Raw genomic sequence first — 26534 nt, 5'->3', positions numbered from 1 at the left:
GCCATTCGTCTCCATGGTGACCCCTCCACTTCTACCCAGCTGAACATCCATGGGGGCAGAAATTGGGCTCCAAGTTTTAAATGAAAATCTTTCATGATTTCACCAGTAGGTATCTATATAATTCCGAGCAGTGAATGCATTCTACAGTATGTGCAAATTCACTACCTTTTCAGGACTACATGGCCTCTTTTGAAACAGACTGAAAATGTAATTTTAAGGAACCATCCAAAGTGTAGTATCCCATTTTGTTTAAATTACCCATTTAGGCTGCAGCCCACAATGGAAGGCTTGCCACACTTCAATAGGAGCGGCAGCTCACCCTTAGTGATCTCATTCTCTAGAAAAAGGTAAAATCACTAGCTATTTATGATGGACCATCTCTGAAGGGAAATTTGATACCAATTTGCTCGGTCAATAACCAATACGCTCAGCTGCTGAAATCCTCCACTTTACAAAATTGGAAAAAATTGGGCTTCACAGTCTCAATGATAATGTGTCGGTTACAGGTGACATCAATTTCATATCGATAGTTTAAAAGTGGGTGACGTGCAGCCTGATCCTCTCTATAGTTAAATTGGTAACCTTGGATTTAAACTGATTAGAGCCCCATGGAAGTCAACGGTACTACAATTGGCTTAAATAGTAGTACTTTGATTTAACTTGGTTGCATAACAGACTGCAAGTTACTTAGATTTATCCACTTCACGACTTGCACTGGAATAACTCTGTGGGATTTAACCCTCTAAAAGAGCCTACTCTCAACCTTGGGTCCCCAGAGTTTGTTGGACTACAAATCCCACCATCCCTGACCACTGGTGTCCCTAGCTAGGGATGATAGGAGCTGTAGTCCAACAACCTCTGGGCAGCCAAGGTTGAGAAAGGATATATATATATATATATATATATATATATATATATATATATATGCTTTATATATAGTCCATGATATAGTGTGGTAGCCTTGTGAAATTAAGCAAGCCTTCCCTATTGTCACCTACAAAAGAATAAAGCATAATTTTTGTTTGCAGAGCTCCATTCTTGAGGTAGAAGTGGGAGGACACCAAAAGTGCCTAACTTTGGTTGGACTGCATCATTTTGTTTAGCCACACAATAAATATCTGAAGATAGCAGAGGTGCACTGATGACAGAAGGGTTAGGATAATTGCAGCTTAAACGTCTTGGATGAATAATTGCCTACAAATCTGCTCATTTGTAGGTGTGACTGTAGAAAAGGTAAAGACCTCTGTGTTGCAGATGCAAGTATTTCATCAATTACAATTTGCTGTCATGACAGATACTAACAACGTACCCAACAGTTTGTTATTAAGATTTATTGAGCCATAAACCTGCCTTTAGTAATTCAAATTTAGGCCCTCAATTATGTTGAAAGTTACATACGGGTTCAACTTTAAAAACCTGTAAGTGGTACTATTAACGGCCATAGGAGAACAGATATGACTAAGGTTAAGTATGCTGCTCTTTGCCAAATCGCAATCTTCAAATACAACCTTGCAAATAATTGCAGTGACATATTTTCACCCCTGAAACTAGTGGGAGCTTTGCCACTTTGGTTTCAATGGAGCCAAGGCTTTCTTCCAACCCACAAGCAGCAGCTTTGCCAAATCAAAACTTATTTCTCTAGCTTCAGGTAGCCCTCTTCAAATATCTCAAGGGCTGTCACACGGAAGATGGAGCAAGCTTGTCTTCTCCTGCTCTGGAGGGTAGGACTCGGACCAAGTTACAAGAAAGGAGATTCCAACTAAATATTTGGATGAACTTTCTGACAGTAAGTGCTGATCAACATTGGAACGGACTCCCTCGGAAAGTTGTGGTCTCTCCTTCCTTGCAGGTTTTTAAGCAGACGTTGGATGGCCATCTCTCATGGGTGCTTCAGCTGAGATTCCTGCATTGCAGGGGGTGGACTAGATGACTCTAGGGACCCCTTCCAGCTCTACATTTCTATGATTCTATACAGTGCCAGGAGAGAAAGCTCCTCTAGTCTGGGCACCTTGGGGAAGGAAGGAACATTGCAAGGAAAATGCCAGGATGTGAAGGGGAGAGGCGAAGGGAGGTCACAAAACAGCCTAAAAATGTGGCATCATTAGTATATCTGATGGGATTTGATAAGACTGAAATATTATAAACAACAAAAGGGGGGAAAAGCTGTGCAAGGTGTTCATTTTTACTATGCATTAGCAGCAAAGATAGAGCTCTTGATTGCTCAATGGCCCATTATTACCACCAGCATCTTTGGCATCCTTAACACACTTGAAGGTTTAATGAAATGTAATTCCACTAGAGCTCAATGTTCATTCGTTTAAGCCTCTAAATAGTGTGTGGTTACCCTTATGCAGCGTTTCAGTAAATCAAAACACACAAAGGTGAAATATATTTCTCTTTTCGACGCAGACCAAATCGAAACTGCATTTCCATTCCTAAACACCTATGCAGAGTCCCTGACATTTCCAGTACCTTTCGGTGCTACACCAAGTTTGAATGATCACGTATTAAAAATCGAGTCTCTTCACTTAGAAATAAAGAAAAAGAAATCACGTTAAATTTCCCTGGCCCCAAATGTATTAATGGCAATTCAAGGAGAGAAGAGGGTTCTAAATAGGGCACTTGCACCAGATGTTCCACCCTGTACATGTTGCTATGTGAACTATTCAGCAGATTGGCTGTGAAGTAAATTGGCTGAGTGGTGCTATCCCTGGACCTTTGCTGCTGAAGGGCCCAGGGCTCATGAAGCTAATGCTCACGAAAGTACCCCTAGTGCAATGCCTATGAGAATGAGCTATGAGCCACAGGAAAACGAAAAGAATCCTGACCAGCCAGATGTTCCACTAGCAAGGCCATTCCCTCAGTGAAATGGTGGCCTTCCTTGGTCAGGAAGAAAAACATTGTTTGTTGAAGGCAGAAAGGATCAATATAGTATATAGGGGCAGGATTGACCATGACATCCCCAGGCTCAGGTTGGGGTATCTACCTGGTTGGAATCTGCACTCTGGTCACCCAGTGAGACCTTGCTTGTTTGGCTTGCACCACGGCAAGGTTCAACACTGGCCGATTCTCATGGAACTGGCTTGGAGAGGTCCAAACCCGGTGGATCCATTCAGTCAACAGGGAACGATGACCTGATCTTGACCCTAATGCCATGCCTACCCTCATCCTGCCTGCTGCTGCCAATGAAGATTTGGCGTGGTTAACGGTATCCTACCACCGTTGTACAACCTGGTTATTTTGCTGCTCTCATGGGTCGCCTAATGCGCCTGCCTGGGCAAAAAGTTATGGTATTTCAGCAGGAAGTTACAGGATATGCACTGATTGGAAATGAAGCAATGTGGCCACCCCAGCACTTCTGTAGGTCTAGACAGTATTGAAATCAAGATGAGATGTGATCTCCCCAATAGCACCATGAGCACAAATCATCACAAAGGTGCAATAAAAAGAATGTCTGGAGGGGTCCAAAGACTGGTCATTTTTAAACTATGAAACGCAGAATAAGGATACGCCCATTTTTTTGTGGGGAAGGAAGGTGGGAAGCAAATAAAACGATGAAACATACCTGAAGACCAATGGGACCTGGAGGACCAGGGAAGCCTCGTGGGCCTTCATCGCCTTTTTGCCCAAACATCCCTTGCTGTCCTCTTGGACCAGGTTCTCCATCACCCCCCTAGTAGATTAAAACAGGGACAACTACTGTCAGAATTTTACAGCCAGGCTTTTTTTTTTAAAAAAAAAAAACAAACACATCCCAAGTTAGTGATTATATATACACACACACAAAACTTGTGTTCTGATCCAAAATTATGTGCACTGAAATTAATGAGATCTAATTCTACATGATGTGAATGGGACACAATTTTGCATTTGTAAGAAGAGAGCTACATTGTGCGAACACATTCATTCAACAATTACGGTGAACTTAGCTTGTGTTCTCCAAATACAATTAAAGTAAGTGGCCCAGTCATAATAAAGTCACCCAATGCGATTTTGTTGTGCATTGATCAATGCAGCTACTGTGCTTAAGAGCTGGCAGATGCTACTTAATTCTCATTTGGGAATATTTATGCTGACAGAACAATAGTTTCCAATAGGTTGGTTTGAATTTTCGATTACTTAATGATCTATACTGATGCTGGTTTTTCACATTGTTTCCACTAAATGGTTTAAATTGGTTTTATGCGAGTGTTGTGCTGGACTATGAAATGTTTTTAAAGTACTGTTTTAGTGGAATATGCCTTGAAGGGCATTGCGTAATTTTTTTTTAAAAAAAATGAATGAATGAATTAAGAAAAGTATATGGATACTTTTTAGCTACATTAGTTTTGCAAAAAGGTCTGCCCAGACAATGGGTGAAAAGAAAACAGCACAGATTTTGACTGCAGCTCTGTAGGCTATATAAATTCCATTGACTTCAGTTACATTTAAGCAGCTAACAATGTACAAGTTTGCAACCTTTAGTCCATCCTTGCAAATAAGTCCATAAAAGTTACTAGCTTGCAAAACAGACATTTTTAAGAGGTCATAAAATGGCGTCGGACTTCAGGTGCCTGTCGCAAGAATGTCATAGGTACCACTCAGCAAAGTACATTCCATACAACAGTATCACAACTGATGTAGTGTTCTGGGAATGGACAAAGTATTTTGGTCTGAGTGAAGGAAAACACAGATAAATCCATGGTGTATGCCAGAGCTGTCCATAATGCTCACAAAAGTTGTGCATTCACTGCTCAGAAATTGACTCCAAAAGGCACCTAATTGAAGACTCAAATACCCAGCTCCTAAGAATGTTGCCTCAGAAGTAAGTCCCACTAAACTGAGTGGGCCTTAGTTCCAGAGAAGTGGGGCTAGGATTGCTGCTTGTCATATGTACATTCTTATTATTTAAATGGAAAATAAACAAGGCAGGTCTTGGCAGTCTCTGGCTTCCAGAGCCAGTGTGGTGTAGTGGTCAAGAGCAGTGGACTTGTAATCTGGGAAACCGGGTTCGTGTCTCCGCTCCTCCACATGCAGCTGCTGGGTGACCTTGGGCTAGTCACGCTTCTCTGAAGTCTCTCAGCCCCACACACCTCACAGAGTGTTTGTTGTGGGGGAGGAAGGGAAAGGAGAATGTTAGCCGCTTTGAGACTCCTTCGGGTAGTGATAAAGCGGGATATCAAATCCAAACTACTACTCCCCCTCTTCTTCCTCTTCTTCGTCTTCCTCTTTTTGTGGGCTCATTTTGTATCTCTTACCATGTGGCCCTGATGTTGGCTACAACTCCCAATTTAAATGCTGCCATTTGCTGCAAATACCAGCAAATGTGGGGGTGATTTTACACCTGTATTGCTGAAGAATGCAGCATGGAGTGATGGTTTGAATATGTAAAGCAGCCATTAAAAATGTAACAATACAGACAGAACTTCCAGATCGCCAATGTCATTTCTTTTCAAGGGAGTCAGATCGCACATTCAACTGGGAGCCATCAAGTTAATGAGTAATTAAGTGATGAGAAACGAAGTTACCGTTATCTAAATGAACATTCTAAATTGTAAAACAGAAAATTTAATTAAAATTGTGTGTGTGTGTACATACATACAGTGGACCCTCTGGATAAGAACTTAATTCATTCTGGGGGTCCTTACGTACCCCGAAAAGTCCACAACATGAGGCTTCTGCGCACACACAAGTCATGATAGAGCACTTCTGCGCATGTGTGTGTGTCAAAACCCGGAAGTATACACTTCCGGGTTTGCCTCATTCGAAACCCGAAAGTTACGTTACCCGAACGTAACTTAACCCAAGGGTCCACTGTATAATAAAAAAAGAGAAACAAAGTTATCAAGTGGACCTGTTCTTGGAAACGCCACTCCAGCTTCCATATGCATTTAATAAACACATCTTGGAATGAACAGAGCCAAAGCATTTTCCCAATGTTTTGCTCATTCCTTTTGAATTGTTGCACTCGTGGAAGACTGAAGCAGCAGAGCACTGACCCAAGACTGGAGCCTGCGGTAAGCAGAGCAGTGCATAGACACGGATGCCTTGAGGATAAGATTTAAGATATTTCTCATTTTAAGCAACATAAATTATGCCTGAATCTTTGGTATAACTAATGAGAATTCGGGAGGGAAGGCACTCGTTAGTTATGCATAACAAGCAGAAACTTACAGCTATACCAGGAGCTCCGACGGGACCTTGAAGACCCGGTGGTCCAGGAGGACCCTGAAAGGAGGAGGAAAGAAGGTAATGTTGGCATCTAAAGTCAGACGAACAGCATCTCCACAGGAGGGCATTTTGCATTATTCAGGCCTAATAAGCATTTCCACATTTCTTTGGAGAGATGGTGCTGTTACTCCAAGGTCTTTTACATTCAAGGCAGTCAAGCATTATTTGTTCATCTCCCCAAATCTTAGACTTGCTTGTCTACAATACATTTGAAACTGACATTTATCAAAGGTAATTATGCTTGCAGTATTTTCAGGATATTTAAAAGTGGATTTCCGTTCAAACATGAATATGAATCACAACCTGCCCTGGCTTTTACAGAACTAAAAATATACCAGACCTTTCTGAGGAGATTTACAGAGGAAAAAAGCAACTAAAGTTTCACTATCCATATCGCAAACGAATGCTTCTTGTTGGAATTGTATTTCCCCAAAGGGACTGTAAGTTGCTCTTGCAATTGGACAATTCTTCCTAGACAGACTTAAATATTAAATACGTGCAACTGCATTGCACTCCCTGAGAAAAAAAAAGGTCCAGGACGTATTTTAGATTAAATCTATTTATGCTGCCCTAGGAAAAGGCATTACTGACAGAGCTGATTTTCAGTTAGCCATGCTTGAACATACAAATAAAGTGGAGTTTAAAATTACATAAAACAACCTGTTCTCACATGCCAAACAAGTCTAAATAATTTCTTCCCAGAGGAGTTTTCATGTTATAAACTATATATAGTTCCTGAAAATATTCCCTTGTGATTACTAGTTTTGAGTTTGATAAAATTAAATGAAGAATTGCTTTAATCAAAGCAGAGGACTTTTTTAACCACATAAGAAATCTGAAACGTTAGTTTAAATGAAAAAGATTATTGAATGATATATTATTAATATAATATAATATAATATAATATAATATAATATAATATAATATAGCTTTCCTGCAAGCAAACAAAAGACATTCAAGCATGGACCTAGGTGAAAGGAAACTAAGCAAAACAGCAACAGACAATTGTGGAGGAAAATATGTTAACATATCTTGGAGCAAAGAAGTTGGTCAATTACTATCATCATTTAAAGGCATTATAAAGTAACATTGAACCCAATTCCTCTAGGTTGTTTTTTTTTGTTTCAAATGTGAATATCTCTGCAAAATGCAGGCCTCTTTCGTGCTTGCTCAGCATGTTGGTTTTTGATTCATGCTTTCATTCTTTAATTCCCCAGCAATAAAGAATTGCAGTAAGCAATATAGTGAAGGAAGTAGTCAAAAAAAGAAAGGAAGAAAAGAAAACTCACATTTTCTCCTTTGTCACCTTTGCTCCCTTTCTGACCTGGTTCTCCAATTTCACCCTGTAATAGAAGGGAAGACATTGTTAAATTGGTACTTTTAAGGAGCCTGCCTTTCCGTTCGCTGTGGCGAAGTGTCTATAAATGTCACCTTATTATTCTCTTTACCTTATAGCACCATTTTACAAGTAAAGGCCTGAAGGGGGCAATTTTGCATTGATCAATCACATTTCGGTGTGACAGATTAGTGCATGTATCGACTATTACAGTTCAAAGCACAACATGGCCTCGTATTGAAACCTACTTTAATTGGATTTTGAACGAAGGAAATTGTTTTGTTTTTGTTTATATTCTCCATGTCTCCTTCAATATAAAGTGACTGTAATTGCAATCAACTGAAGAGCAGCTTCGTGCTTCTGTGAATGTATCACAATTCTTATTATGAGCAGACATACCAGAGAATTACAGTTGACTCTATAAGACAGTGGTAATGTTCAGGCTATCTGGCTTAATTCAGCACATATTTTGGAAAGATGTTTGCTCATTATGCCTTTGGACACCTGTTAAGATACTGTAACCTAATTTTGCAAGACGCTTGCTGATACTTAGGAGTAGGTTTTTTTAATGTTTAAATACAATTGAATACCATTTTTGAATCAAAATGGTAGACAGGCGCTTTCAAAACTGCAGGGTCATTTTGGGTTTCATAAATTCCCAAGCAATGATAGGTGCAAAACTGATAGTGAGATATAAGACAAGTTATCAGACAATGCAACCCATCCACTTATCCTTTCATGCAAGCCACAATTAATATAGGAAGCATCTAATTAAACATAACTTTTCATTTTATCCAAACCCAGAGTTACCAGGTTGAGGATAAGACTGGGTCTAAATAATGAGTCTGGTTCAGAGACAAAACTGTGGTCAACAGATATTTTTTGCATTGCTTTCAGGCATGCTATGGAGGGAGAGGAAAATGGGTTGTGTATGAGGGCAAGAAGGCACATTAATGAATTGGGAGAAAGGGCAAAGGGCTCATTCCTATTTTGGTATATTAAGCAAAGACTATGGACTGGCCCAGTGAGAATGAGCTGCATAACTGAACAGGTATGCAGTGCAACAATGGGAAGTTTGCCAGCACATAAAGGTGTGGCGGGGGATATTTTTTAGGGAGAAGCAGTGGGCAGAATGGAGAATGTGTAACCCTACTCCTAGCTGTCACATTGCCAGACTTCCTAGATGTTTCTCCTGGACAATTGGGAATAGTAGCCAGGACAAAGGTATCTGGAATTTAAGAAAATTCCTGATGGAATGTTTCTGGGCAAGAAAAGGATAACACCCTCCCCTCTCACTCAGCACATTTCTCTTGTAAGTACAGCCCCCTATTTTGCAAACGATGAATTGGGAATAATGCTTCGTCCTAAACATTTGCTTCCACCCTGTAATTCTCATAATTTTTTCAAACTATTGGAAACTCATGAAACCCATGAAAGTGTTTTTGCCTGATTGAAGAGATTCGCACCCCAAGTTCCCTGTGTTGCATTATTTCTGACACCTGCTGCTCATGGGTCAAATTTGACATTTAAGTAAATAAATGTTTGCCCCAGCTCCCATATGTTGATCTTCTCTAGTGGCTCATAATCACAAATAGTACGTATTCCAAGAGAGCAAAACTGCCATCACCGTTGCTTCTAACACAGCACTTCTTGTGCAATATTAGACAATATCACAGTGATTGCTCTTGCTGATGGGTCACCCCCTTCTTATCTTGTATACATTTGGGTCCTGCATAGAAAGGTGACACACCTATTTCTCCAACTTCTATTGCATGGCCCTAACTTCTTGCCCCACTGCTTATGACTCCTCTCTCTCTCTCTCTCTCTCTCTCTCTCTCTCTGCATCTCTCTATATTGGCCAACTGAAGATAACACTTCATGCTTCTGATGAAGAGGGTACTAGTCTACAAAAGATGATGGCACAATAAATCTGTTATTCAAGTGCCTCAAGATTCTTTCTTGAGTGATCCCACATAAAGCAAGCAAAGAAATAGCTCTTGGAGTTTTGAAAACCAGCCAATCACCAGACAATCATCACTGCAGTTAACAGCAACTGACCTTGTCACCATCTTCTCCAGGAGAACCAGCTGGACCGGCAGGGCCAGGAAGGCCTACAGGCCCTTGTACTCCATCACGTCCGGCTGGGCCTTGGGGACCTTTTTCACCCTGTTTTCAATGCCAAAACATTATTCAAACTATGACTGGTGAATAATTGAGAGTGCAGAATATTGAACTCACATTTCAGTATTTACAAGTGTCAGACTGGCCCAGTGCATGGTTAAAGCTTGTCACACAGCTAGGAACCTTTGGAGGGTCCCTAAGCAATTTATTATCTCTCAAAACCATCTCTGCAATGTTGTGGTCATCTATGGAGGTCCTGCTTTGGGAGGGCCTTCTCTCCGAAGGACCTTCTCTGCCATCTGAAGTGGACAGGTAGTGACTTGAGAGAAAGCGAATTTTGGGTTGTCATTCTCCACCTTTGGAATACCTTCTCAGAGATGCTCTCCATGCACAAATTCTGATGTCATTTCAAGGCAAGATGAAGAGCTTTTTATTCCACTGGGCTTTATCTGTAAGCTACAATTCTGGGGTGTTGCCTACCATGTGGCTCTGCACAAGTGTATGACCTATGTTTCTGATCCATACCCTTTTGAGTGGTACGCCTGTGTTTTCATTCATTACTACCAGACAGCCGTATGTTAATTATATACCTTAGTCAATATTATTTTCTTTCACAAACTACTTTATAAAGCAATTCATAGGTAATGATTTCACAACCCAGTATTTGGGTTTCGTTTTGTTTTTTAAAAAGGTTGAGGTCCTCCTGTATCACCCCTCTTGTCTCCATTTACACCTTTTCTCTGTTTATCCCACATAACTGTTGTCTGCTTATGAGTAACACCCTAGTCTTTTGTCACTCTCACTTCCATGCCTTCAACAGTCCTGCTTCCTCTATCTACTCATCAATCCATTATCCTACTCTCCTTTGAGTGTTTTGCAAAGGCTAGAATGCAATTGATATCTGTGATTTTCATTTTGGCAACCGACACCAAGTGTTGATAGCTGCAAAACAAGCTTTCCAAAGGGTTATCTCTCTCCCTCTCCCCTTCCTTCCATCACACACCTTGTTGCACAATTAAATCTAGCAGACGGAGAGCTGTGTGAGAAACACATCTGCTCGGTACTTTGTGCATGAAGAAACTTGATGTGTAATATCTTGGTACAACAGTGAGTCCTCCCCATCCACCCAAAAGTACGAAATCAGCTGCTCATTCTCAAAGCAGAAACAATGTACAATTGATCCCAGTCACCTATGACTTTAATTAACAAACTAGGCACATCTCTCATTTACTTGCACCTGAATCTCACAACGCCAACCTCCACTTCCTATTTGCCATCTCTCTCTGCAAAGAAAAAAACCTCTGAGCAATGCTATATAGTGATACCTGTAGCATCAGAACAATCTCATTAAAGGAAAAAGAAATACTATAGAATTTATCCATTGCTTTTTGACACATAGATGCCCAAAGCCGGTAACATAAAGGCTTTGAGGATTTTCTTTACATACAAGTGGTATATAATTTTTATGAAATAAAATACACACCTAAAATATTTTAAAACAGAAAACGCAAACAGCCAAACAATAATAAAAATGGCATCAAATAGAGGAGTGAAGAAACAAAAGAATAAATCTCAGTTGACAGGACCACAGAAATAAAAAGGTCTTTCTTGGACCAAAATGACATCAGAATAAACAAATGGGTAGTGTGTTTTAGAGATGAAATACCACAAATGAAAGGTAAAAGGTAAAGGACCCCTGGATGGTTAAGTCCAATCAAAGGTGACTAGGGGGTTGCGGCGCTCATCTCACTTCAGGCTGAGGGAGGAGGCATTTGTCCACAGACAGCTTTCTGGGTCATGTGACCAGCATGACTAAACTGATTCTGGTGCAACAGGACACTGTGACAGAAACCAGAGTGCACGGAAACACCGTTTACCTTTCCGCTGCAGCAGTACCTATTTATCTACTTGCACTGGTGTGCTTTCAAACTGCTAGGTTGGAAGTAGCTGGGACAGAGCAACAGGCGCTCACTCTGTCGTGGGGATTCAAACCACCAACCTTCTGATAGGCAGGCCCAAGAGGCTCAGTGGTTTAGACCACAGCGCCACCCACGTCCCTTTTTCACGAATGAAAAGGCACCCTGTCAAGTCACTGTCCACTGCATCTCTAGAGATCTGAATGGATGAGCAGGACCGCAGGGAAGAAGACAGTTCTTCAGGTACTCTCAGCCCACATGTTGTAGGTTAGCACCAGTGTAATCAATCGTTGTTGGAAATGGACCAGTGGTGTTGTTTTAAACCTAGAAACATATGCTTTGCACTGAAATTTCTGAACCGTTTCCAAAGGCAGTCCCAGGTACAATACACTGTAGCAGTCTAGGCTGGAGGTATTTGACAGATCCTGTCCTTACACTGCACCTGACTGCCTATGGCAGACAAAGTTGAATATGTGAGCCACAAAGAGCAGAGTTTCAGGTCACTGATTGGCTACAGTGGGATTATCTCCAATTTTCTTCAGAGCTTGACTTCTGAAACCTTCTGAACACTATGTTCACGGGTTCATTTTGGTAGCTTCAAGGTCACAGCGTTCAATTTTTCTAAGAACCCAGCTCCAAGTGGCTCACTCAGTCACGATAAGGACTCATACATATAAATTACAAAATTCAGAATGGTACATTGCAAAGCAGCTTAAGTTGTTATAGTAACCATTGTCTGCATTTCAGAAATTTCAATACATTTTTATGATAAGTGCATGATAAATAACAGACAGAAAACAGAAATGAAAATACAGATAACATAACTTGCTGGAGACTCTGCAGACAGATAAATTAAATATACCGAAGCAGGTGAAGAAATGAAAAATCTCAGGAATACAGTCTTCTATGTTAATGAGTTATTTGTTGTCAATATCATGTAGTTAGCATAATGCCAATACTTATTTGGAGGCAGGGAACAATATGATCATATAGGGAGGGAAAGTGGAGCTTAGAACACCGGCAAAATATCTATTGATAGGATTTTGTGAGAGATTAATGAAATCAATTTACAGCACAATTCTGTACATATATAAGGCAGAAGACTCGCTGGGTTTATTGCGACTCCCATGTAAATGCTCATTGGACTACACAGCTTCAGTTCCATACTGAAGAATGGTGTACTAATATGGCAGATGTAGCCAGCATGGTGCTTTCCAGAAGTTGTTGCACCACAATTCCCACCATCCCTGACCATTCACCATGTTGGTGGTAATCAATGGCATCATTTGCACATAATGCTAAGCCATGTGTTATTAAATCATGGCTTAGCTTTCAGTGCAATCCCTGGCCCATGGCTTAATTATAGTTTCTTTACTGTCAACTAACCATGATCAAAAGCCATGGTTTGTTGTTGGCTTATGAAACTTGGTTTGTTTTAACTATGACTTGGTATTATATGCAACCCAGCACCTGAAATTAATAGCAGTTTGATTTGCCACGCTGCCACAGTTGCTTACAAAAATGCAAAGGCAATAAGGCAAGAGCAGCTGGAAAATGAACCCAACTATGGAGAAACAATCCATGGTTTGTTTGTTTGATTGTCTGTGGAGCAACTTGTGGTTCACTCATGGTTTAATGGTATGTGTGAACCAGGTCAGTGCTGTGGACTGGAGGCAAGGAAGCACTTGATTCAAAGTTCTATGTTACATAGCGGGAGCTCTGTGCTGTTTTCAGCACCAGCCAGGCATTTCATTTCATATTGTAATTTTTAATTCCATTCTCGCACGCTGCAAACCCAGTGGAATTATTGAACATTTTTTCCTTTGAACTATAGACCTCCTTGGCATACCATGGATGCACTTTTTGAAAATATCCTCAGTTTCAAAAGCTGATTGTCATTCAATGTAGCAGGAAAAACAGGACCCTCTTGCGTTCACATAACTTGTTTGATGTGTCCTGCCCACAGGTTTCCTTTGTGACATCTGTTAGAGTTTTCCACGAGGACTAAAACTCTGCTTACTTTTGAACTCTGTGGTTTAATAATTCTTAGATAATATACAATATTTACCTTTTAGATATAATTAAGATACAGAGACAATGTCTATAACATGGCATTGAACCTGGGTCGGGGGAGATTCATATGAAGATCACAAAAGCTACTTCCCTAAATCTGAGGAGCATTTCCATCTATGTATAGCAGGAATGGGGCATCAGTTTGCCCTTCTGATATTTCTGGACTCCAGCTCCCATCAGTCTCAGCTAGCATGGCCAGTGGCCAAGGATGATGGGAGTGGGGGGGGGTCTAACAACGTCAGGAGGTCTGAAAGTTCCCCACCCGCAATGTTTTCATTTAAACGTTGCACTTGACTAGAAAGGTAACAGAGAGCAGGAGTAGGTGACGATGGAATCTGATACGAAAATGGGAAATAAAGGCACACTTTGTAAAGCAGAGCATTAGGGCACAAAGGTTAAATCAAAGCTACGGCGTGACAAACTATTTTATCATCAGAGGCAGCCGCTATTGTGTTCATGATGATCAGCTTTGTTTAACCCCTCTCCCTGGGCCTTAGGGCTTGATAAAGTGTGCCAAAAAATGTCATCGAGTTTAATTAAATTTCTGCAGTGCTCTATTGTAAATAGAGAGGGAGTATGCCAGGCACATATGCAATAGAAAGGTATTGGAGTGTGAAGAGCTAACATTATTGGATATGAAAAGTAATAATTTCTGTAATATTACTTCTCTCTTTCTTTAGAATTACTCACCGGAGCTCCCTTTTCTCCTGCTGGCCCAGGAGGACCCTGGGGACCGGGACGTCCAGGCAAACCAATTGGGCCAGCAGTACCTGCCGGACCACGTTCACCAGGTGAACCCTGCAATTAAAAGAAAAGACCACTGAACAAACTATTTAATAACCAGCAACACTGCACAGTTTAGGACAGACTGCTAAAAGATTGGCAAGTGCCCTAATTCTTCTAGTAAGATGCCCCCCACATCTCTGCTTTAAAAGACAGATGGAGAACCTCCAACCAGTGGCGTAGCGTGGGGGGTGCAGGGGGGCCGGCCGCACCGGGCGCAACATCTGGGGGTTAGGGTTAGGGACGCAAATCCACGGGTTAGGGGGCACAAATTACTTGCCTTGCCCCGGGTGCTGACAACCCACGCTACGCCACTGCCTCCAACCCATTCCAGTGGGCCTAATTTGGTCCATAACATTGTGTCTCCCAAGCCTTGGCTACCTGCCCCATACCTGAAGTTATACAACATGAGGGCAGGTAAAGCTGTGGGTGCAGAGGAACAATGGGGAGTCTTAAAATGTCCTCCTGGTTGTTCTTCCACAAGCAGGGCTTGCATTCATTCAAAGCCTTTAAATCTAGCACCAAATGCAAGCACTTGGAAGCTCCTTGTCCAAGTCTTGCCGTTGCCTGGGAAAAGCAGGGTTTGCATTCATCACTGAATTAAATTCCGTGGCAAACGCAAGCTCTGCTAGGACAGCCTCCTCTAGGATCAGGTCCAGGAAGTGCCAGAAAGCAGTGGAGTCTGGGCTCACTCCAGCATTGCTTTTTTTCTCCATTGGAAATCATGCTTTCTGGCTCAGATTCAGGGACGGTATTTCACCATATCTCTTAAGATTTGCCTCTGAGTATATATTAGATGGGGAGTCAAAGTCACACCTGATTCCTGAATTGATGTTGCAAAGATTTATCACATTCATATTTAAAAGTTTTTAGGTATACAACTGAAAGAGCTAGCAGCCAAAATACACACGGCACTTTTGCTGCTGTAATTGCCCTGCTCCCTGGTTTCCCTGCCTCTGCTCCCTGGTTTCAGTGGCTGGAACACAGGAAACTGTTTTCTGTTGAGTCAGCCCATTGACCCATCTGGCTCAGTACCATCTCCATGTGGGTCTCTATACCTTCAAAGAGGAGTCTACCTTGGCTTTACCCAGAGATGCTAGGGACCTAGGACCTTTTGCAGGCAGATCATGTGCTCAACCACTGAGCTACACCCCTTCTCCAGGGGTCTATATTTAGTGAGTTTAATCAGTTAAGACACCCTACTAAAACACATGGGGCTTCTGAGGCAGTTGAAGTCTCTACACCTGGAGAAAAACAGGTGTGAATGTCTGGAGAAACTACCCATAATTCAGCGTTGCATATAGTTTGGCCCTCAGGTGGAATGTAATATGTGAAGGAATCTTTAGCGTAAGGGGGGGGGGACTAATCTTCAGATGTTGTTAGTTTACTGCTCCCATCATAGATGATGGGAGCTATAATCCAACATTTGGAGTGTCATGTGTCCTGACCCCTGCTTATGTCGACCAAGCCAATGTTATTATGAAATTTGCCAGACACAAAATGTGAAATTCGCTTAACTGACTAAAAAAAAAAGTTGTTGACTTCTATGTTGATGTCCATGGACTCAGCTGCATTAGTCAAAAAACAGTGTTTTGAATGCAACATCAGACGGCACTGGAGAGCAAAAAAATAATATTTCTAAGCGATTTTCCACAGTGCTTTTTATCTTTTGTTATAACAATTTAATTTCTGACTTATTTATAGAGTTTTTCTCCCCTGTGCGTAGATACACCCTATTTGTGGGTAACACAAACTTGGTGATGCTTCTAGCAAGTTCCAAACACGCTTGTATTCAGAAGACTTTTCTTTTTGTGTTTGGGCTCTTTGAATTTAAAATGCTCTTTTTGTCTGAGGGAAGCTTGTTCTAAAACGCACATAATGAAAAAGGATGTTTGTTTGTTTGTTTGCTTGTTTGTTTGCTTGCTTGCCCCTGGGCTCTCTTTCCCCCCTGACCCAGCTGATCACATGCCTGAAATACCCAAGTCAGAATGGCAGGGGATGAGGGCTGGCCTTAAATATTCACACGGCATGACTGAGAAGCATAGAAAAGGATTAATGCTGCTTTGCTTTGATTAGGATTCCCAGGGAGTGAGAATTAAATTTCATGGCAATTAGAATCTTACCCCACAGAGGGGAGCTGGTTTGTTTTCACAAGTTGGTTGAGAAATGAATATACATGTGCAAGACTTCAAAATCAAACAGAAGTATCCCCCCAATGGAAATTAAAAATAAAACCAATGTGGTAGTGGTCTTACAGCATCCTCTCTCCCCTGTGTGTATTTTACTGAGGTTTACTGGGAACTGACAGCTAAGCTACATGATCAAGAAACTCACAGCCGGACACTTGGCTATTCAGGTGTCTAAACAGGAAATACCTACATAGGAGGAATGGAGCCATGAGGCCCTGCCCTCAATATCCCCATGCACACAAGTCAACCCCTCTCTGTTCCTGGCCTTCCTGTGTTGAGTGAGGAATGTCTGAAGGGACTTCTCTCTACCCACATTCAGTTGAACATGAGTTGATCCATCCACAAAATTGGGAACGCAACTGCTCAGAAGCTTCTACTCATCTTCCAACTGAACAGAGCAGGAGTTCCCTTCCAGCCTTTCTCTACTCTCACAACCAGCAAGGCTGGAAGACAATTTACTGGCAGGGCAGGACAGACCATGTGTGGCCCAGTGCTCACTATAAAGGTTGCTATTTTTTTTTCAGGCATGATGCCTGAAGAGAGGAGCTTGTGCCCCACCGGAATGTGTACAAGTAGAAATCACAAAGGAAGGCTAGCTTACATATCTTCACCCTCATGTTCCAGAAAGTTGTTTTTATGTCGGACAGAACACACACACATACACATGGGACCTCCAGCTCCTGTTAAAAGTGGTACAGTCCAGTATGACCTGCATCACATTATCCTATTGTTTGTGTGTTGAGGTCCCCAAGCCACCCCAATAACTCACACATCACACGTAATTTTTGTTTAAGGTTTTTGGCATAATTTTGGCCACAACTTTATTTAAATACATAACTGTGAGTGGTTGCTTAGGCATTGGTTCCGACTATCTGTCCCCCTGTCCAGGGACAGAATTGACTTCCGGATTCCAGCGGAAGCCAGTCAGGGAAAACAATATTGGCAAGAAATGAAACTGGGCACCAGACCCTCACCTCTCCCCGCATGCTCCCAGAGGCTTGTGCGGTCCAAGCCCAATGCCAGGGACTTGGACAAAAGCATGTAAAGCCCCTGGATTCCTTTAACGGAATTCCCTTACAACACCAGCATTTTTGACTTCCGGTTTGGATCGCCAGCAGTATGGGAGCGCGGAGAAGTTGCTGTACGACTTCTCCGAACTGCACGGGGGTTTAGAGGGGCAACGCAAAGGCACTGCGACCCCCAAATCTCCAGGGGGGCCCCCTGGAGGGAAACGCTACCGGCAGCGTCGGAAAGGTCTGAAGCTTTTTGGGTTTCTCCCTTCTTTGGGGAGGGTTCCGGAGCAGAGGGACCAAGAGACGCAATTTGGTAAGCCCTGCGACCCCGCGCAGCGATGTCTCGAGCTCCCGCTGAAAAGCGGCGACAAATCTCCGAAATCTTTTAGAACCGCCACCTTTGGAACTGTTAAATAACTGTTGGAACGCGAAATTTGAAGAATAGACTCCAAAGTGTGAGTGATGCAAACGGATTAATCTCTAGGTGCCTGACTGTATCTCGGAGTTAAGATGGCGCTGGAAGTTAATTGGAAGAGTGAAACAAAGTAACTAACTTCCTCCGCTGTAGAACAAAGAGAGGGGAAGTCCCCGCTGCTGATTTCGTGGGGCAAAGTAATCCAGCGAGAAAAAGTCTACAATGAAATGAAATTTTAGCGACTTTGTATCAGAAAGCAAATACTGGAGAGCCTTGATAAGAAGTTGAAGGCTAGAGAGGGAAGGGAGGAATAAGCGGAGGAACATCAAAAACGGAGAAGCGAAGAAGATAAGCGGAGGGGGGAAGAAAGAGCAAACCAGCCTAAAGAGCCGGGGCTGCGAATTTACTATCTCTCCACCAGCCTCCTCGACGGCTAAGAGTTACTTTGACCCTCCGCACCTACCTTCCCCGTGGTTTTCCCTCGGCTTCCCAGCTTATTGCCAATTTGTTTCTTTTGGTTTACTGCCATTTTGTCTGGACGGTGAAGGAGACATAGTGCGCAGGCTCGGCTGCACGAGACAAAACAGCCCGCTTTGAAGGGTAGAGACACGGCTGGCGGATAACTGGCTGGAATTGCCTTTGAAATTGGTCTATTTGAAATACGACTCTAAAGGGGTTTCCTTGCCCTGTCTTTTCTTCCGAGCTGATTTTGAGCCGGGGGGCCGGGTTCTCTTCTGGCGCCTGCGTCTCCCTTCGGAACTGGAGACCGACCTTTTCCCCTTTGAACTCGAACTTCCCCATTCCCCGAGAGGAGCTTCCCCAGATCCTGACGAGTAACCTTGAACTCTTTGAACCGTCGTCCCCGTGTTTGCTTGGTTGCCTTCCCGCCGTTCTCCCCCCCCTCTGTTTTTCCTTACATCCTTACATTCCCTGCTCTACCGACACCGCTGATCCCATGATTTTCTGATCGTATGTAAGGTATTATTAACAGGACTGGAGCCTGTATTTATGCGGGAATGGACTAAGCTAAATAAGTAGTTGAGAATTAAAGAGAAATCCCTGTGCTACTTGCCCTAACTGGACCCCACTACCTTCTACTGCCCCCTTTTTGTTCCCATGTTATCCCCTTCCCTCTTTTTTGCATCTTATGATATAGGATTAATGTAAAGACCTATAATCTAGAGGGGAAAATTTTTAATACCGAGTAGGGGGTAATTGTGCACTAAGTGAGAAAAATAGAAGGGATAGGGGCACATTGACTAAAAAAATAACGGAGATATTATATAGAGAGGGAGGAGGAGAGAGAAGTCTGAGAATACAGGAGGAGTGCGCAGATCGAAATAGAGAGCAGGAGATAAATCCGGTGATAACCAAGATAACCAAAACTGTGTGTTATTTGGTGGGGGAAACTACAAAAATCCCTAAGTTAATTTATTGCGAGAGGAGGGGAGGGAAACAGGCAGATGACGGGAAGGGACGGGAAGAAGCCTGTGGGAACACCAATGGACAGGAGAACCTCAAGGCAAGAGGAAATAAAAGATCTAGATGCATTATGGTTGAAAATAAAAGAGGAATTTAGACAAAATGAATCACGCATAGAAAAAAAGTTAGGAGAAATGCAGGAATCCTTTGATAAAAAGATTGAAGTTGTCACAGGAGAATTTTCAAATAAGATAAAAGATCTTACAGTCAGGACAAAATCTTTAGAAGAAATAAACAAAAAAGTGCAGAAAGATCTGAGAGACCAAAGGAAGGAAGCTGAAAAAGCTAAAGAAAACTTTGGAGAACTGAGTAAAAGTCAAGACCAGGTCTTAGATAATTTAGCCTTGATGGAGATGAAACAAAAGCAGTTAAACTTAAAATTTAGAGGAATAGGGGAAGAAAGAGAGGAAGACATAAAGAGAAAAATGATTAAAGAATTAGCGACATGGCTTGCAATGAAGGAAGAAGAGGTCGCGTTAACGATAGAAAATGCGTTTAGAATAAAAATAAGACCTAAACAAAACAGATTGAGAAAAGCCCCAGGGGACTGTCTTGTGATTTTCAAATCGATAGAAATGAGAAACACGATTTTGAGAGAAAGTTACCAGAGGAAATTGGTAATTGACGGAAAACCAATTATTATTTTTAAAGAAATCCCAGTTAGACTTCTACGAAAAAGAGAGGGCTATAAACAAATAGTTGGTATTTTAAGGAAAAATGGTATACAACACAGATGGGAATTCCCAGAAGGGATTTCCTTCTTTTACAAAGCGAAAAGATTTAAGATAACTGAAAATCAGGAAGTCAGCAAATTCCTACGTAGATACGAAAAAGATCTCGTGGGGATGGGAGAATGACGTGGAGAGAGGGAGGGAGAGAGGGAGGAGAGAGGGGACGAGGGTCTGAGGGGGGGATCAGAAAGGGAAGGAGGAGCAGAAGGTGGGGAAGAAGAGGAAGAGGGGGAAGAAGGGGAGGAGGAAGAAATCGAAGAGCAAATAGAAGAAGAACCCAACCGAATTTAAACCGGCAAAACTTAAACAGGGAATTTGCTGACTTGCTAGCAGATAAAAATGACAAGGAACCTTAAAATCGTGTCTTGGAATGTAAATGGTTTGAACGAAAAAGTTAAGAGGAATAAAATTGCGAATGTGTTGAAAAAGGAAAAAATAGATGTAATTTGTATCCAAGAAACTCATGTAGCTAAAAAGCATAAACATGTTCTAACAAACAAGTATTTAGGTATGGAATTTATAAACTCTACGGAGGAGAAAAAAAAAGGGGTGGTAATATATGTGAAGGAGAAATGGGAACCAAAATTGATATATAAAGATGAAGAGGGGAGGATACTAGGGGTTCAAATCAATTTTCAGGGAGAAAAGATCAATGTGGTTAATATATACGCACCAAACACAAATAGATCTGAGTTTTTTAAGAAATTGGAACAAGCTCTAACAGACCTAGATGACAACAAGATGATACTATTGGGAGACTTCAACGCGGTGCCGGTACCAGAAACTGATAGACAAACCGAAAACAGAAAACGAAACCAAGGAAAGCTGCCGAAATCGTTCCAAGATCTAGAGGAAAACCTAGACTTAATAGACATATGGAGACACTTACACCCAATAGAAAAACAGTTCACCTTTTTTTCAGAAGTGCATAAAAGCTGGGGCAGAATAGATCAAATTTGGACCTCGAGAACACTCACCCTAAGAGCAACAAGCTGTGAAATCCACCCAAGAACACTATCAGATCATAATCTGATAACTTTAGAAATTAAAGGTGCAACACAGGGAAATTTCAGATGGAGATTAAACGAATACTTATTAGAAAATGAGGAGATCATCGAAAAGACCAGAATTACCCTAAAAGAGTATTTTGATTTGAATTTAAATACAGGAACAAACATAGATGTGGTATGGGACGCCAGTAAGGCGGTAGTAAGAGGCTTATTCATCCAGCAAAATAATTATAAGAGGAAGATAAGACAGCAGAAGAAAGAAGAAATACTCAAGCAATTAAGAGAGTATGAGAAAAAATTAACAGATCACCCGAAGGATGAACAAAGTATTCGAGCAATAAAAATCCTACAAACACAATTCTCGATGCTGACGAATCAAGAAATTGAATGGAAAATCAAACAAATGAAGCAAAGATACTTCGAGTCAGCGAATAAAATAGGGAAATTTCTGGCCTGGCAACTGAGAAAAAGACAGAAGCAGAATACAATAAACAAAATAAAGGTAGAGGAAGATCTGATAATAGACCCAATAAAAATACGAAAGAAGTTTCTTGAGTTTTATGAGAAATTATATAAAAAAGGGGAAGAGGATACAACACAAATAGATACATATTTGAAGAGACATAAAGGGAAGACCATCACAGAGGAAGAAAGATTCCAACTAAACAAACCCATAAGTATAGAAGAGGTTAAGTGTGCTATAAAAAAAATGAAAATAGGGAAAGCTCCAGGCCCGGATGGTCTCTCGGCCAAATATTATAAAGTCCTGGAAAGCCAATTGTCACCGATACTATGTGACACCCTAAACAACATCTTAAGGGGAGGAAAAATACCTGAGTCATGGAGGGAAGCCTTTATAACATTAATTCCAAAGCCGGATACGGATAAAACGCACATTAAAAACTACAGGCCAATATCTTTATTGAACAACGATTATAAAATATATGCCGATATTATGGCAAATAGATTAAAAAAATGCCTGATACATCTAATACACAAAGACCAAGCAGGCTTCCTACCGAATAGATTCCTGAAAGACAATGTGAGACACACCATAAACCTAATCGAATACTTGGAAATTAACAATGACATACCAGCGGCTTTGATCTTTATAGACGCAGAAAAAGCGTTTGATAATGTCTCATGGACGTTTTTATTAAAGACCATGGAAGAAGCGGGAATAGAGGGAGAATTTTTGAAAGGAATACAGGCAATATATTCAAAACAAACGGCCAAACTGGTAATAAATAACACTCTTACAGATACATTCCAAATTGAAAAAGGAACCAGGCAGGGCTGTCCCCTCTCCCCGCTTCTATTCATTATAGTATTAGAAGTCCTGGCAAATATAATAAGATCAACATCTGACATCCGAGGAATCAAAATAGGATCAAGGGAGTTTAAACTAAAAGCCTATGCAGATGACCTGATGTTATCTCTAGAAGAACCGGAAAGGAGTATTGAGAAGGCGTTGGAAATTCTAGAAGAATACGGCAGACTAGCAGGATTCAAATTGAACAGATCAAAGACCAAGATATTAACAAAGAATTTGAAAAACGAGACAAAAGGGAAATTAGAGAGACAACATGGAATTGAAGTAACCAAGAAAATAAAATATTTAGGTATTTGGCTCACATCTAAAAACATAAATTTAATTGAAGATAATTATACAACGACCTGGAATAAAGTCAAAAAAGATTTGGATGTATGGAATAGAGTGAACCTTTCGTGGCTTGGCAGGATGGAGGCAATAAAAATGAATATCTTACCTAAGATGTTGTTCCTTTTCCAGAATATTCCGGTTATTAGAGGGACTAAAATATTTAAAGACTGGCAGAGGGTCCTTTCAAGGTTTATATGGCAGGGAAGGAGGCCAAGGATTAGATACAAACTACTCACGGATCGAAAAGAGAGAGGCGGACTGGCGGTACCTAACCTAAGACTGTATTACGAAGCGGCCTGCTTATGCTGGGTGAAGGACTGGATAACTTTGGAAAACAGGGATCTATTGGAACTCGAAGGGGTGGAAAACAGGTTTGGCTGGCACGCTTACTTATGGTCAAGCAAAGGGAAAGTACATAAGAGCTTTTCGAACCATATCATCAGAGGTCCGATATACGAGGTCTGGGAAAGAAATAGAAAACTGCTAGAACCTAGAACACCCTGGTGGCTGTCCCCAACAGATATTTTATCACTCAAGAAAACAAATTTGGATGAACAAAGTTTAACGTATGAAGATCTACTGACAAGTTCCCATGAAGGCTGGAAATTAAGACCGTATGAGGAATTGAAAGAAAAATTGAAGGGTTGGATACATTACCACCAAATTAACGCAAGATGGACGGAAGATAAGAAAGTAGGAATGAATGAAAAGAAATCAAAATTCCAAATTGAAATAATTGAAAGTAAAACAAAGTTATTATCCAAATTGTATAATATTTTATTAGAACATGACACAAAAGATGTAGAAATTAAAGAAGTTACGGTAAAATGGGCAAGAGACTTGGGGCACAATATAGAAAATGAGAAATGGTTAAAATTATGGAGTGAAGGAATAAAATTTACAGCGAGTGCGGCAATCAGAGAAAATCTAGAAAAAATGATACATAGATGGTATTTAACCCCAGAAAAACTAAACAGGATGTATAAGACCGGTAACAAGGCCTGCTGGAAATGTAAAACAAATGAAGGGAACTTCATACATATGTGGTGGACATGTGAGGGAGTTAAAAAATTCTGGAATCAGATATATGATGAATTGAAGAAAATCCTTAGACTCACATTTCCCAAAAAACCAGAGGCCTTCTTACTAGGGATGGTGGGGAAAGAAATACCGGAAAAAGATAAAACCCTCTTCCAATACGCAACAGCTGCGGCTAGAATGCTAATTGCTCAAAATTGGAAAAACCCAACTTTACCAACGGTGAAAGATTGGCAATTGAAACTTTATGGCTTTATAGAAATGGCACAAATGACGCAAAGAATTAGAAATCAAAAAAATACAAAGTTAAAAGAAGATTGGAATAAATTTATGGTATATTTAGAAGGTAATCTTAGTAACTTACCAACTACAGTAGGTTTGATTTAAATCTTCCAATGTTATAAACTAAAAACCTACACCAGTTGTATGATGAAATCATTAAAGGTAGAAATCCGAAATCAGGAGGGAAGGAAGTCGTTTTTAGTAAATTGTCTGTATATACACTTTTTTCTTTCTTTTTTTTTCTTACTTTCCTGACTCCTTTTTCTTATTTAATGTCTTCTTTAATGTATATTGGCTGTGTTTATTCTTGGATGTGTGCGATGAAGAAAATCTAATAAAAAGCATATTAAAAAAAAAAAAAAACAACACCAGCATTTGAGGGGTAGGCACTTACCCTTCCACCAACCAATTTTTTAACCAATGCCTAACCGCAAACCTTACAAGTTGTGACGATTTGCTACAAAGTAGGCAAAAACCAGATGGCTCCAGCCAATCAGCCAAATGGACAAAATTCCTACAAGGCCCCTGCCCCCAAAGCAGGTGACCCCATGACAGGCATAGCAAGGTCAAGTGCAAAATCCCCAGTTCAGGGAGGGTGGGTGGGTGATCCAGTGCACACAACAAAAGAGAATGCCCAAAGCTGCGTGCCCAGTATTTATTTTATTTTTTTAATTTCTTGTTATTAAGTTTCATATATATACCCAAAGAAATAAATAAAAAAACACCAAATCAACCATTACAAAAAATAGAAATAAATCAAGAAAATATAAGTAAAAGAAAGTAGATAAATGAATAAATAGGTTGCAAATGTCCAAATATAACATAATAATCTTATCCATTTCCATTCCAATTATTAGTCTTCACATTTGTTTCTTTATAACTTTAAAAACTTAGATCCCTCTAAGTATGCCCAGTATTTAAAACTTTGAGTCCAACCCACAAATTGGCAACATCAAAAACTCCCCAGAAACACAAGTACCCAATCACAGCCCATGGCAAACCGACAGATCTGCCCAGCAACAGTGGGGTGACCTGCTAGACCACACCGCAACGCATGCTCTCTATTAAGGAGAACACGCTTTGTGTCACTCTGCTTTTACTCTCATTGTACTGGGAAAGGAGGGAGGAAATGTTTACTGTACTCTACTCTGATGTAGCAATTCCACACCACACCTCTCTAATATTGGAGGAAACCCAGCTCTTTACTACAGACCAGAAGATTTGGTATAACTTTCGATGTACAACAGCGTTTCCTGCCCTTCAGACTTTCTGGGCAGGAATAAAGGTGCGTATGAGAGAGAAGCACCAACGTCTGCAATGACGGCAGAACCACTAGATCAATGTTGAACTGTATTATCATGAAAGTAATGTCACATGTCATAAGGTTGTCATGAGCACAATGATTTTCAGCAGGCAACTGGTGTAGGATTCTGATCCAGACTGGGAGCATGTTCCAGATCAGGACCCCCTCAGCTGCTTTTTCTTGAAAACAAAAGTGGACAATTTAAGAACACTCCTAATCTGGATCGGGGCCCTGCGCCAGTTTCTTGCTTTCCCTCTGTCTGTGCACCTGTGTTTTAAAAGAGTGAGTAACATAACTTGTAGTTTGGGCCAAACTTCTATGTATTTCAGAACGAAAGGAAGGCTGGAGAGAATTTCACAGCAGTCTTTCAGTACAGTAGGCTTTTCATTTTCCTGCCACTAGAGGCTTCTTATCTCTCCCCCCACCCCTTTATAATTTCTAATAAAACAAGAAAACAAGAAAATACCATTTGTCTCCTGCTGATAACAGCAGGTTTCAGATGGGCCAATATGTTTGTGTTGATAGTTCCTTCTGTTTGTCGACTCATAATTACTAGGGAATGGCTATTGACAGAACTGAATGACATTCATTTAGATACTGTTCACAAGAGCATATACACATAAATAAAAAAGGAAGTCATTTTTTCATACGAATATTTTTTTCATTGTCCTTCAAGCAATTCTACTTACAATGGGACCCGGTGGACCTTGTGGACCTTCTCCTCCTTTCAGACCAGCTCCACCCTACCAAAAGAAGGCATTATTTGTCATTATTACCATCGTCACTATTTGAAGAGTGACACACAGCATTTCAAGGTGTTTTATTTCATCTGTTCTGTCTACAGAACATGAATAGTCTATGGGCTATTTACTGCAGAACCCTTTGTTTGTTCTACTTTATGGCAAAAGAAAAGAAAAGAAAGAAAGAAAGAAAGAAAGAAAGAAAGAAAGAAAGAAAGAAAGAAAGAAA

At 40.9% G+C, this 26534-nt stretch overlaps 1 protein-coding gene and 1 long non-coding RNA gene across 5 annotated transcripts in view; one reads left to right on the top strand and one right to left on the bottom strand.

Annotated features, from left to right (window-relative positions):
• The window catches only part of COL11A1 (collagen type XI alpha 1 chain), a 260917-nt gene that overhangs the window by 56820 nt on the left and 177563 nt on the right, over window positions 1-26534 (bottom strand). For all 4 annotated transcript variants that reach the window (XM_082227699.1, XM_082227697.1, XM_082227696.1 and 1 more), the window contains 6 exons: window positions 26255-26308; window positions 14347-14454; window positions 9605-9712; window positions 7500-7553; window positions 6154-6207; window positions 3566-3673 (listed from right to left, as the gene is read on the bottom strand). In XM_082227699.1, coding sequence (XP_082083825.1) covers window positions 3566-3673; window positions 6154-6207; window positions 7500-7553; window positions 9605-9712; window positions 14347-14454; window positions 26255-26308 — 486 coding nt within the window. The remainder of the gene's footprint in view (window positions 1-3565; window positions 3674-6153; window positions 6208-7499; window positions 7554-9604; window positions 9713-14346; window positions 14455-26254; window positions 26309-26534) is intronic.
• On the top strand, window positions 12367-26322 carry LOC309535213. The gene is made up of 3 exons (XR_014221122.1): window positions 12367-12453; window positions 14337-14447; window positions 26242-26322. It is a non-coding gene; the product is annotated as an uncharacterized lncRNA (long non-coding RNA).

Source organism: Podarcis vaucheri, assembly GCF_965113315.1.
Source record: "Podarcis vaucheri genome assembly, chromosome: 6".
Lineage (NCBI taxonomy): Eukaryota > Metazoa > Chordata > Lepidosauria > Squamata > Lacertidae > Podarcis > Podarcis vaucheri.
Note: the sequence above shows the minus strand (reverse complement) of the source record. Positions and strands in the feature narration are given on the sequence as shown.